The sequence below is a fragment of the Papaver somniferum genome, chromosome 7 (assembly GCF_003573695.1).
Source record: "Papaver somniferum cultivar HN1 chromosome 7, ASM357369v1, whole genome shotgun sequence".
NCBI lineage: Eukaryota > Viridiplantae > Streptophyta > Magnoliopsida > Ranunculales > Papaveraceae > Papaver > Papaver somniferum.
The window spans coordinates 101804817-101818631 of record NC_039364.1 but is presented as its reverse complement, the minus strand read 5'-3'; the positions used below and the strand labels follow the sequence as shown (position 1 = coordinate 101818631).

General features: G+C 37.0%; 1 protein-coding gene and 1 long non-coding RNA gene across 2 annotated transcripts; one reads left to right on the top strand and one right to left on the bottom strand.

The window, feature by feature from the left end:
* The first annotated feature begins 667 nt into the window (after nucleotides 1-667).
* On the top strand, nucleotides 668-3879 carry LOC113295004. Its single transcript, XM_026543366.1, has 5 exons — nucleotides 668-1679; nucleotides 1788-2043; nucleotides 2186-2903; nucleotides 3015-3237; nucleotides 3344-3879. Exons 1-5 carry the CDS (start codon nucleotides 668-670, stop codon nucleotides 3877-3879), a joined length of 2745 nt encoding a protein of 914 aa, XP_026399151.1.
* Nucleotides 3880-9622: 5743 nt separating this feature from the next.
* On the bottom strand, nucleotides 9623-10893 carry LOC113297989. Its single transcript, XR_003333943.1, has 2 exons — nucleotides 10800-10893; nucleotides 9623-10668 (listed from the first exon to the last, which is right to left on the bottom strand). It is a non-coding gene; the product is annotated as an uncharacterized LOC113297989 (long non-coding RNA).
* Between the last annotated feature and the right edge of the window lie 2922 nt (nucleotides 10894-13815).

Below are 13815 nucleotides of genomic sequence, written 5' to 3'. Positions count from 1 at the left end.
TGAACCCAAGAATTGGTGATGATACATTTTGTTAGATTCAAATGGGTAATTCATCAGAACTGCTCCTTCATATACAACACTTAAAAAAGATGATGATGCCACTGAAATTGAAGCATCATCTACAGGTACAGAGTAAATCTTAGGGGAATAGAGTACCCAGCGATGACTAAACAAGAGTTTAGGGTTGCTTCTGTTGCTTTGAATAGATCTATTAACATGAATCTTGATAAAACTAGGTTTAGAAATTATCTTACGAAAAAGATTGCATACACACCTAGATAACGAGGCGGCTTTTGTTGGTAGCTGTTGCGATGCCAACTCCTACTTACTTTATTACAATTATCTTATTTGCTTAGTATTTGTTTTCCTTACGTATTTAGCATTCAGTTTCCTAGTTTTACAAGTTTCTTTAGTTAGTTGCTTGCTTATCAAGTTATTTCATCTATATAGCTCAAGTCTAAACTTGTAACTCGGCAGTTATCATCAATATTAAGAAGTTGTTACGTTAATTCTCAAAGGCGGAGGCTGCTCGCCCCAGATCAAATGGCTTTATCCCTGTTTTTGAGTTCTTTTGCAGTTTAAATCCAGTGTAAAGGTTTAGGACCCTAACACTTGGATCAGAGGAGGTTTAGATCAAACCCTAAATTCATCAAAAATAATAATAGTTATGGGTCAGAATTATACAGAGAATCTGAAACTAGTAAACGATGGCCTTACTAATATGTCTAAAAGCATTGATACCCTAGTTACTGCTTTGGAAAAACAACACCTTGAGGAAGAAGAGAAGAACAAGACCAAAGTTGTTGAAAAACGTCAACAACGGGAAGAAGAACGAGTTGCTCATCAGCAAGAAATAACTGTGAACAACACAACTTTAACAGATGCTATCACCACTAGCATGACTACGGCTTTAACGACAGCTCTCAACCCTCAGCTTACACGAACTACAACATCTATCAACACTCAATTAACAGCTTCACTTCATGCTGTTTTTGCTGAATATCTTCCTCAGGTGAACACTAATAATGGTAATGGCAATGGTCCTCATCCGCCTCCTCCACCTCTACCCCCAACGCCACCTGCTGCCAGAGCCAATGCAATCAATCTTAAATTTCCTACCTTTGATGGAGAGGATCATGATGGGTGGATTTTTAATGCTGATCAGTACTTCAGTGTACATCAAGCCGAAGATGCTCTTAAAATAACCATTGCTGCTTCTAGTTTAAAAGGGGATTCTAATGTTTGGTACCGCTGGAAACAAACTAAGCGGTACCAAACTAAGGTCACAATTGTGACTTGGTTGGAGTTCTGTGCTCATGTTCGTGCGCGCTTTTCACCTGAGAAATTTGTTGATGCTCGTCTGGCCATTAATACAATTAATCAGGTTAGTACAGTCAGAGAACACATACCTGCTTTTGAAAAATTATTGAATTTTGTGGATTTTCCAGATGACTACTTGATCAGCTGCTTCGTTCGTTCTCTTAAACCTCATATTGGTAGTGTGGTTAAACTACTTGCACCACAAACTTTGAATGAAGCTTTTACAAAGGCAATTCACCAAGAAGAAGCTTATGCAACAGTTCATAAGCTTCCTGCACGCCAACCTTATCGTCCCCATCCACTTCGAGGTGAAGCATCAACTTCTACTACTCCAATTAAGAAGCTTACACTTCCTACGGGTTATAAGAAGTTGTCCTGGGAAGAGATGAAAGAAAAACGCGAGAAAGGTATTTGTTTCAATTGTGATGCACCGTTTAAATCTGGACATATTTGTCCTAATAAGCCAGGATTCTTGCTTTTAGAGATGGATCCTACCTCTTCTGAAGACATCACTGAAATTGAGCATACCACTGAAGATCACCAAGTAAGTGACGATCTTGTTGTTGTGGAATCTACTCCAACTATCTCTCTTAACTCACTTTTGGGTTCTACATTTCCTAATACTATGCGTATCACTGTTTATGCCAAGGCTAGACCTCTCACACTTCTCATAGATTCAGAGTCTACACATAATTTCTTGCATCCCAGTAGCCAAGCAATGTGGTTTTGCAGTTTCGTCATCTGATGCTATTTTACGTGTAACTGTGGGTAATGGTGGTCAATTAAACACTAAAGGATTTTGCACTATCCCTATTCATTTATAAGGTACAATTTTCTCTGTTGATTTTTATTTGCTGGACATTAGTGGTTGTGATGCAGTCTTGGGAATTCAATGGATGCGCACGTTGGGAGAAATTATTTGGGATTTTGAAAAGTTGACTATGCAGTTTAGTATGAATGACACAGCCGTTACATTAACTGGTAACCAATCATCAACTGTAATGATTATGAACGTATCTCCCATGCAACGTTTATTATTTGCAGAAAATTATGGAATTCTGTTGGAATTAGTTGCATTAAATACTTCTGCCGCCAAACAATCATTGTCACCTGGAATTCAACAACTTCTTTCAAAATTCAGTGATATTTTTTCCACTCCAACAACATTGCCTCCAGCAAGATTACAAGATCATAAAATTTCCTTATTGCCTGAAGCTGGACCTGTGAATGTATGCCCTTATAGATACCCACATTTTCAAAAAGATGAAATTGAGAAGATCGTGGGTGAACTGCAACAAGCTGGGTTCATAAGGCCTATTTCTAGCCCTTTTTCTTCACCTATTCTTTTGGTTCGAAAGAAGGATGGCTCGTGGTGTATGTGTATTGACTACCGTGCTCTTAAAAAGATAACCATAAAAGATCGTTATCCAATTCCGGTAGTGGATGAATTTTTGGATGAATTATATGGTAAGAAAGTCTTTACCAAGTTAGATTTACGCTATGGTTATCACCAGATTCGTGTACATGAAGCTGACATTCCAAAGACAGCTTTCCGCACTCATGATGGCCACTACGAGTTTTTGGTCATGCCTTTTGGATTGTCCAATGCTCCCGCAACATTCTAGGGTTTAATGAATCATATATTCAGGCCTTACTTACGCAAGTTTTTACTAGTTTTCTTCGATGATATTCAGCTTTACAGTGAGACTCTTGATGATCATCTCAAGCATCTGGAATTGGTTTTTGATTTACTGCGGACTCATAAACTGTTTGTTAAGGAATCTAAATGTACTTTTGCACAACAATCTATTGGTCACCTTGGACATTTGATTTCATCCGATGGAGTTTCTGTGGAGCCAGAGAAGATACAATGCATTCTTTCATGGAAGATCCCTTCTTCAGTTAAAGAACTTCGAGGTTTTTTGGGCTTAGCCGCCTATTATAGAAAATTTGTGAAGGATTTTGGAAAAATTAGTTCTCCTTTAACTCAACTATTAAAGAAGTATGCATTTAATTTGGACAGAAGAAGCAACTGTTGCTTTCAAATCACTACAACATGCTCTAACTACTACACCTGTTCTTATACTACCTGATTTTTCAAAAGAGTTCTATTTAGAGTGTGATGCTTCTGGTGGTGGTATTGGTGCTGTATTAATGCAATCTGCAAGACCTATAACTTTTTACAGTAAGCCATTATCTGGTAAGAATCTCAACTTATCTGTTTATGACAAAGAAATGCTTGCCATTGTATCTGCAGTAAACAAATGGAGACCCTATTTGCTTGGTCGACATTTCAAGATTTATACAGATCATAGAAGTTTGAAGTATTTTTTAGAGCAACGTATTTCTTCGATTGAGCAGCATAAGTGGGTTTCCAAATTATTAGGTTATGATTATGAAATCATTTATCGCAGTGGCTCGTCAAACAAGGCTGCAGATGCTTTGTCTCGACTTGTTAACCCTCAATTATTGGCATTAAGTGCACCAATTTTTACTGGTGTTCATGACATCATTACAGAATGTCATAATGATCCGAATCTACGTGCATTAATTGATTAGTTGCATCTAGACCCTAATAGTAAACATCATTATTCATACGTCAATGGAGTGTTGCGTTATGAGGGAAGAATAGTGGTTGTTTCTTCTTCGGAATGGTATCAAAAACTTCTTCATGATTTTCACTCTACTCCGTTGGGTGGACATTCTGGTTATTTGCGAACTCTTAAAAGATTACAGCAAAGTTTTCACTGGTCTGGCATGAAGAATTACATTAAAGAATTTATTCAACAATGTGAGGTTTGCCAATGCAATAAAACTGAAGCTGTGGCTCCTCCTGGTCTGTTGAGTCCACTACCCATAACTTCAGATATTTGGATCGACATTTCTATGGATTTCATCGACGGGTTTCCACTTTCTAATGGTAAGAGTTCAATCTTGGTAATTGTTGATCGTCTGACAAAATATGCACACTTTGTTGCCTTGTGAAAGAAGTAGTAAGACTTCATGGAATGCCAAAGACCATCACAAGTGATAGAGATCCTGTCTTCATGAGCAATTTTTGGGAAGCCTATTTTGCAATGAAAGAAACACAACTATGCAAGAGCTCAGCTTATCATCCGCAAAGTGATGGTCAAACAGAAGTCACAAATCGTACACTCGAATGTTATCTTCGATGTTTTGTAGGAATGAAACCAAAAGATTGGTTTAAGTGGTTAACATGGGCTGAATGGTGGTATAACACTAGCTACCACTCTGCCATTAAGATGACACCATATGAAGCTCTTTACAGCCGTCCTCCACCAGCAATTTTGGCGTATTTGCCGGGATCCACCCCTGTGAATGATGTGGATTTAAACTTACGTGCCAGAGATCACACACTCAAGCTGCTTAAGTATAACTTATCTGATGTGCAGGATCGAATGAAGAAATACACTGATTCTCATAGAACTGAACGCCAGTTTTCAGTTAATGCCTTTGCTTATCTCCGTCTCCAACCTTACAGGCAGATAACAGTTGCTAATCAGTCTTTTTCAAAGCTATCACCTCGTTTTTATGGTCCCTTTAAAGTTCTCGAGAGAATTGGAACTGTGGCATATAAACTGGACTTGCCTAGCACTAGTAGAATATATCCAGTCTTTCATGTATCACAGTTAAAATTGAAGTTAGGCCCTACTGCTGCTGTTGAAGCCACATTGCATGCTATTATTGATTATGATAAATGGGAGCCATAAGAAATCTTGGACATGAAGATGTATAAGAAGGGAAACGGAGCTGCTACAAAATGGTTGATCAAATGGAAGGGTCACTCTAAAGATGATGCAACTTGGGAAGATGCTTATGATCTTATTGCACGCTTTCCACAATTAGAAGCTTGAGGACAAGCCTTGTTTTAGGCAGGGTGGGATGTTGCGATGCCAACTCCTACTTCCTTTATTACAATTATCTTATTTGCTTAGTATTTGTTTTCCTTACGTATTTAGCATTCAGTTTCCTAGTTTTACAAGTTTCTTTAGTTAGTTGCTTGCTTATCAAGTTATTTCAGCTATATAGCTCAAGTCTAAACTTGTAACTCGGCAGTTATCATCAATATTAAGAAGTTGTTACGTTAATTCTCAAAGGCAGAGGCTGCTCGCCCCAGATCAAAGGGTTTTATCCCTTTTTTTGAGTTCTTTTGCAGTTTAAATCCAGTGTAAAGGTTTCAGACCCTAACATTAGCTTCCAAAATATCTCATCCTGAACATCTTCAGAAAGCGCTTGACATCGAGATAATACAACACGGGATGATTCAGATATGGTACGACATCGATCGCTCATTTTTCCGGAGGGTTACAAAATGGGGTTTCGTTTGTGAACTGAGAGTAAACAGGGTTCAAGAAATTAAAATGGGAAAGTATTGTAAGGAGAAAGATGTGGTACTTTGCAAACATTTTAGATACGTTACGACTCTCCCCTTCATCAACGGCTTGAAAAGAGGAACTCATTTTGCACTGTCAGTTTTGCGCAACCGATAATGTTGAATCTTGTCTAGCCGTCTCAGACTCCCAGATGTTTTAATGAATCATTGCAATGTAAATGTTAGGATGTAATACTTCCTTTTCTTGTAAAATGTAGGTTCATATATGATTCAATCGTCTTTGGTGCTTCTTTAATTAAGATAGTTCACAAATTGTTGCTTGTGATATGTGTGAAACGTTGTCTCTGTCTCCGTCGCCTAAACAAGCATGGAATGTAGGATCCAAGGCAACTATCACATACTTGCTGAAAAGGAACATGCGCTTAGAGTATCTAATCATGTGGTCGACTTAAATGGGTGCTTATCTCAACTGTTGCGCTATAAATAAGAATCCTTTGACGACATTCATACAAGTATTGTGGGTAACATCTTTCACTTTAGTCAACATTTGCACACTTCACTTTTCTATTTCCATTTTCTTATCTATCCATGTGATTTAAGTATGCGAGTGTTATGGCAAACGTCGCAACAAGTACGATGACTATCTTAGTAGAGTTTTGCAATCATTTTGAATGTCACACATAAGTAAGTGCTTGTGTGTGATGATTGGAATGTATGTGGGATGTTTGCAGCTAAAGAACTTATGCAGGCTAATTATTTGGCTTTCTACTTTGTGTCTATCCCTTGGGGTTATTCCAAGGCGAGAAATTGGAGTAGGCTTTGTGGGTATACCTCTTGTAAACCCTCACGAGACTATAACTCGTCCATTAGGGACACCTAGGGGTTTAAAGGCTTGTTATACATGTTAAGTGTAACTGTTTCTCAATGAAAGAGAACTGTTGTATTTAGGAATAGTTTTATTGAGTTTGCTCGAGGACTAGCAAAAGTTAAGTGTGGGGGAATTTGATAAGTGCATAATTCATACTATGATTTTAGTATCCATTCCATACTTGTTTAAGCTATTATTCTTGCATGTTTTCGTATTATTACTCTTGTTTTCTCTTATTTGCCTTTATTAGGTGAATCATCCAAAAAGGAGCTACAAAGTGCTGAAAAGAGCTAATAATAGAAGTATTCCAAGTATCCAAGTGCCCAAGTCCAAGAGTAGTGGAAGAAGTGCGACGAAAATGAGCAAAACGCTCAAAATCAAGAGACAGGCCAAATACCAAGCTTCACTCATTCAAATTAAGGATTTCTCGTCACCATCTTGAAATTAATTGAAATAGGAAAATAATTCAAAAAGAATGAGGTCATTCCGTGTTCGGACGAAGAAGTTGTGGGCAAAACAAGCTTTTGATCGAATACCGAAGACAAGCATGTATGCAAATGGGTATGCAAATGGATTTTCAGTATGAAAACGGGTATGCATACTTATTTCCCATGGATTTAACTGAAATTTAAGTATGCAAACAGGTATGCATACTTTTGAAGGCCAAAACTCACAATTAGGGTCTTTATTTCATATGTTCGGGTCGGATTCTTGAACCGAACTAGATACTTGAAGGCCAAGAAATATGAACCTATTAAAGGAGGTATTAGGTCATGAATGATATATATCAAAATGTCACGAAATTGTAAGTCTTGGAGAGGAGAAACATCACACGGATCGAAAGCTAGGGTTTCAGAGCGGTTCCTCAATCGTAATGATATCTCTAAACTTTTCTTATATGTATAACATGGATATTTCTACATCCATGAGTAGCTAAATACCTATTTATTAAGGATGAATTCTAAGTTGTAAACAAGATTTGAGTTATTATATATCATTTGTTTATACAATTATGAATATTTATGATTGATTGATGGATTGTTTATGTGGCCAACTAAATTGATTTGTTGATTTAAAATCTATTGCTAGTATTGAGTTAGGAGATAAGTAATCGTCGAATAACTTGTACACAAGTACAGAACACGAGACCTTACAAGAGGATTTTGTGGAGCGATTGTGTGTATAAACAACAATAAAAAGTGGACCTTGATCTAAGAGTCTAACTAGTGGGATCAACCTATAAATTCAAAAAAGATAAAGCATTCGACCAAATTACACCTTGAGTGATCTCTAGTAAAAGAGAACTTCTGTGTCCAGTGATATAAGGAATTTAGGGGATAACACCGATCTAGCTGTTATTCCACGGTTGGTGATAATCTATGATTAACGACGAGTAGGAAACTATAATAACTCATTGACGGTTTATTAAAGAAGAAGGATTCCTCGATCATATTTCTATTTATTGATTACAATTCAACTTTATTTTCTTTGATTATTTATTTTGTTTAAAATCTAAAACAAAACCCCCTTTGTGACACCTTGACAACCAAAACTCACTGCTCTCTGTGGGAACGATCCTTGCTTCCATTATATTACCAGTTAATTATGTGGAAATAAGATTATTAATATGATTACACTTACGACAATCATCGGGAGATTCAAACCCAAGGGGTATTTCAGGGTCAGAGTTATCCACCAGCATGCGCAACGGCGTAGTAGTCTCCATGCTTAACGGCTCATTGCTCAATCTCATATTCTTTTTGTGATATACAAGAATCCATTCACTTTCAGTTGTTGGGTTTTGCACCCCCCATCTCTTCAATTCACACAAGGGGGTTGTTTGATCCATATACATTAATTATCTCTTCTGCCTATTTGGAGGTAATAGGAACTTAGCTTCATTACGACAAAAGGTCGAATACTTATAGCACTGTGGGGATTTCTAAACATACTTAATTCCAACACTAATTTTTCTACCTTCATCTGTTACCAAGGAATTGTATTTTTCAAATAAGACTTTGGGTTAGCTTCTACACATACACGCGCATAGGCCATACGAGATTTTGATGTAGTCGGGCCATCAAGTAGGAGTGGCTTACCTATCACGCTCATAATGATGCTCAACCCTTTTGGATTGAAGTAGTGAACAAGTACTCCTCTCAGAATCATCCAAACAGGCACCGCCTGGATATTTTCCAGTCCTTGCTCAACATATGGTTCCCTACCCCTAACAAACAAGGGGACATCCGACTTGAATACTAGACCATGCTCAAGTGCAGTGATTATATCTTCCTCAGGATAAAATTTCAAGATATAAGCTCTTTCCCCGTGTAATATCATTTCAAGGTTCCCCTTGATCCTCCATGCTTTCTCAACAACCCTTTTGACCATAGAATAAGGAAAACTACAACTAACAAAACCTCATACAACAAGCCATGTATAATCATTAACCAAATCCCTAAAATCATCCTTATTCATGAATGCAGAGAGTTTGCCATCTACCATTGATGGGGGAACATAAACTAAATTCTCATAAGAATTAGGAAGAATTGGATTAGATCTACTAACTACGTTATTCCAATTTGAATAGGGAGACTCACCCCTCCAAGGGTTTGAAGAGCCAAGAAAAATAGAACCTTCAGTAGAGATATTCTGGACAGGGAGAGGAGGAAAAGAAGAAGCAGAAAAAATAATACCAAGATCAGGAGGCGGACCAGTATCCATGGATACTGGAGTGAAGACGCATCACTCTCCTATATTCGGCTACCCTAATCGCCAAAAGCCAGAGGTCAACGTCTCCCGGCCAGAGTCAAACTCTATTCTCAGTAAGATAATATCATTACCTCCATTCATTTCTGCTTCAAGTATAAGCTTGAACTTTGACTTATTGAATTACCCATTGAGTGTTCGAAGTACCATGTTCAAAAACAATATTATGAAGACACTTCCAAATTGACCAGCATATGGAGGCAGGAATGACTGGCAACAACACTTTTGCTAACGGATGTGGCATACGAGTTATCCAGTCTTCGATTATTTAATAAATATAGTTAGGTATTGGACCAATGAAACCTACAACATTCACGAAGTGCCTCTAAATTTCAAAAGAAAAACTACAAGGAAATCGTTAGGTGCTCCAATGATTCTCCAGCTTTACGACACAACAAGCACCCATTTACGACTAATTTTCCTTTTATATGTGTAGAGTGTCCATAGTAGCTAATCTCTTGTGGAGTACAAGCAAAAAAAGAACCATATCTTTTGAGGCCACGACCTAGACTAGATACTGAGATGTAAATTGGGTAAATCAGCTTCGTTTTGTAGTTTGGCATATAAATAGTTAACCGAGAAAATATTGAGCTTCATTTGATGTAATTTGGTCCCGGACCTAATTGAAGTCCTTCGATAGTTGTAGTACGTGGGAGAACCTATCTTAGCAATCCGAAGTTGAGATAACCGTCTTTCCAATCCAAAAATTCCATCCCCTCCTTGATGAAGCCTATGAGCGCATCTAGCATTTGTCAAATGCTTTGTAGTGGCAATGGCATAAATATTAGGAAAAGAAGAAGAGAATGGAGCAGTACATGCCCAATGATCCTCCTAAAACATAATTGAATTTCTTTCTCCCACTTGTAGAGTACAGTTTCCTTTGAAGAATTCAAGATGCTTGTAAATGCCCTTCTAGACCCCGTAACCACCTGCACCTTTTGGAGCCTCGGTTTCTCTATCCAAATTTATCGACCTATATTTTGAAGCTACCGATTTTCTCTAGAGGACATCTTTTTCATTATTGAATCTCCACAACCATTTGGAGACAAGAGCTCTGTCCATGCTTCAAAGAGACTTAACCCCTAATCCACCATTCTTGAACGGGGTACGCACGATCTCTCTAACAACTAGACAATGGTTATCTTTTTCTTCACTATCGTCCCAAAGAAAATCTCGAATTTTTTTCTCTAAAGCTTCAATAACTTTCATCGGTGCAGCAAAAAGAATAAAACCATATAAATAGGGACAGGAGAAAGCACATTCTTTACAAGAGTGAGATTGCTGGCTTTCGATAGGCTTGATCTCATCCAGGAATGTAATCTTTCCCTTGAAAATCAATGGAAGAAAAAAATCATCTCTGAAAAATAAGATAAAATCAATCAATAAACATAATGAAATCATGGAAGAAATCGAGTGAATGAAAAAGGGGAAAAAAAAAGAGACAGTAAAAATGGAAATAAGGTTAGGAATTTGTAGTGCAGCTTATACCTCTTTAGTGAAAGGAAAAGTAAAAATCAGAAACCGAGTGAGATATAAAGAGATTGAAGGAGAACAAGAAATGGAAAGAGGCGAGAGATGGAGGCACTGGCAGAGAATAATGAAAAAAATCCATTCTCCAGATTTTATTTTAGGTTTAACAGAATTTCCCGGAAACAATTTTCTTTTTTTATTTCCCCGAAAAATTTGAGAAGTTCGAAAATTTTGCGAGAACAGACCGTTTTTTTCTCTCCTTTAACCAAAAGTGGAAGGGAGCAATTTTAAGAGTGGGTGGTGGTCACCGTTGAATGAGGAACGAGGTATTCCTAACGCGCGACATGGAGGCTCATATGACTTAGGATTTTACATTTCTCTATAATTGGAAGATCTCAATTTGCAATGTTGTCAGTAACCTCTCCAGGAGGTAAACCTAAATATGTTTTTGGCATGGGAACTTTGTTGTTTAGTCCACTAAACCCGACCCGGGTTAATGGCTAGTCCAGCTGGAAAACTTATTTACTCTCTAGTCCAAAAAAGGTTTGAAAAAAGTAAAATTACTCTACTAACCCTAACATATGTTACTAGTAGTATGTTACTACATATCAATACTGTTATGTTATATATTGATACTACACATCAATACTGTTATGTTATGTATTGATACTACATATTAACATGTAGTGTCAATATGTTACTACATATTAATATGTTATGTATTGATACTGTTATGTATTGATACCACATATCAAAAAATTGTTATGTATTGATACAACATATGTTACTAGTATACATATTACCATATGTATTGATACTGTTAAGTATTGATAGTATTAAGTATCAATACTAATATGATACTGAAAAGCGGGGGTCTAACAACCACACCCAATATTTTGCTTAGCAATCTATATGGCCAAACTCAAATATACTTTTAAGAGAATCAACTAGACAGTGAGACTCAACCTTAATAAAAGTATATCAAAGAGTTATATCTCACTTTCTCGATTCAATACTTACTCAAGCAAATAGAAATTTGCGAGTCTAATTGAATACAAGAGAAATCACTTGAACGGTACCAAAGACCAATGTTCAAGGATCAATCAATTTCAATCAACGACCAAAGGTTGGATTTCCCAATTGGTCGATTCAACGCACAACCTGTGATATTTTAATTATATAACAAAATATAATGCGAAAAAGAAATAACACAGACACCAGAAGTTTTGTTAACGAGGAAACCGCAAATGCAGAAAAACCCCGGGACCTAGTCCAGATTGAACACACACTATATTAAGCCGCTACAGACACTAGCCTACTACAAACTAACTTCGGTCTGGAATGTAGTTGAACCCCAACCAATCTCACACTGATCCATGGTACAGTTGCGCTCCTTACGTCTCTGATCCCAGCAAGATATTGCGCACTTGATTCCCTTAGCTGATCTCACCCACAACTAAGAGTTGCTATGACCCAAAGTCGAAGACTTTAATAAACAAATTTGTATCATTCATAAAAGTCTACAGTAATAGATAAATATGTCTCCCACAGAAATACCTACACGTTTTTGTTCCGTCTTTTGATAAATCAAGGTGAACAGGAACCAATTGATAACCCGGACTTATATTCCTGAAGCACAACCTAGAATTATCAATTACCTCACAATAATCTTAATCGACTAGCGAAAGAAGATATTGCGGAATCACAAACGATGAGACGAAGATGTTTGTGACTTCTTTTATATCTTGGCTATCGGAGAAATCAATCTCAAGCCAATCTTACGATTGTACTTAATACGATAGAAACATTAAGATCAGATCACACAACTATAAAGAAAATAGTTGGGTCTGGCTTCACAATCCCAATGAAGTCTTCAAGTCGTTAACCTACATGGTCTCAATAGAAACCCAAGTTTAAAGGAGAATCGGCTCTAGCTAATACAACTAGTATCACACAGAAGGTGTGGGGATTAGGTTTCCCAGTTGCTAGAGTTCTCCTTTATATAGTCTTTCAAATCAAGGTTTGCAATCTAAGTTACCTTGGTAACAAAGCATTCAATATTCACCATACAAATGAAATGCACGTTTATTTAGGTTTGCAATCTAAGTTACCTGATTAGATTCAAGCTAATATATTTCAACCGTTAGATCGATCTTAGCTTATTACATACAAATGAAATGCACTTTTATTTAGGTTTGTGTAACCGTACCTAAACATGTACACTTAGTTGGTTCAACAGTAGTTAACCAAATGGTTAGCCATATGAGCACTTTCATATCAACCATATTCATCTTCACCATAACTAGTTCAAATGATTCAAGAGAACTAGTTAGAGAGTTGTTCAATTGCTTAGATCTCATAGAAGTATATAATACACAATTAAAGCAAAAACGATTTGATTCACTCGAATCAATTCATGAACGTTATAGCCACGGTTTGCAAATATGCATTCCTTAGTTTATATAAGTTTAAGTTCACGAATAATCGTTTTTAGAAAATAACCCACTTAAGTACGCATATTGGTACGCGGACTTAAGTACCCGGATTGAGTTTGTTTTCAGTTCACAAACTCCAGCAGAAATTCACGGGACGTGAACTTCCGACAGTGCGCGTACTGGTACGCGGACTTCAGTTACGGTTTACCAGAGCAGCAAAGTACGCATACTTTGGTTCAAGGAATAAGGACTTACACACGTATGAGTTATCACACAATATTTATATCCATTCAAGGTTATATATTCTAAACTCTCATTTCAATCATTGAAACATTCTTAGAGGACGTTATATAGTTGTTGTTCACAAGCTATTTTTCGTCAAAGCGATATTCAAGTAATTGAAACTAATATGACTTTCGTCACTAATAAAGATGAACTTGGCCAAAGCGAAAGCTTACCAACACATATTTCGAGAAATAGATAAGCGAGATAAACTCGGCTCGAAATAGCAAATGTGTATAATCAAAGTCTATATAGCAATACCACTTTTGTCTCAAGACAGGAGATAGAGTAGATAGACTTTTGAGTGATAGATAAGT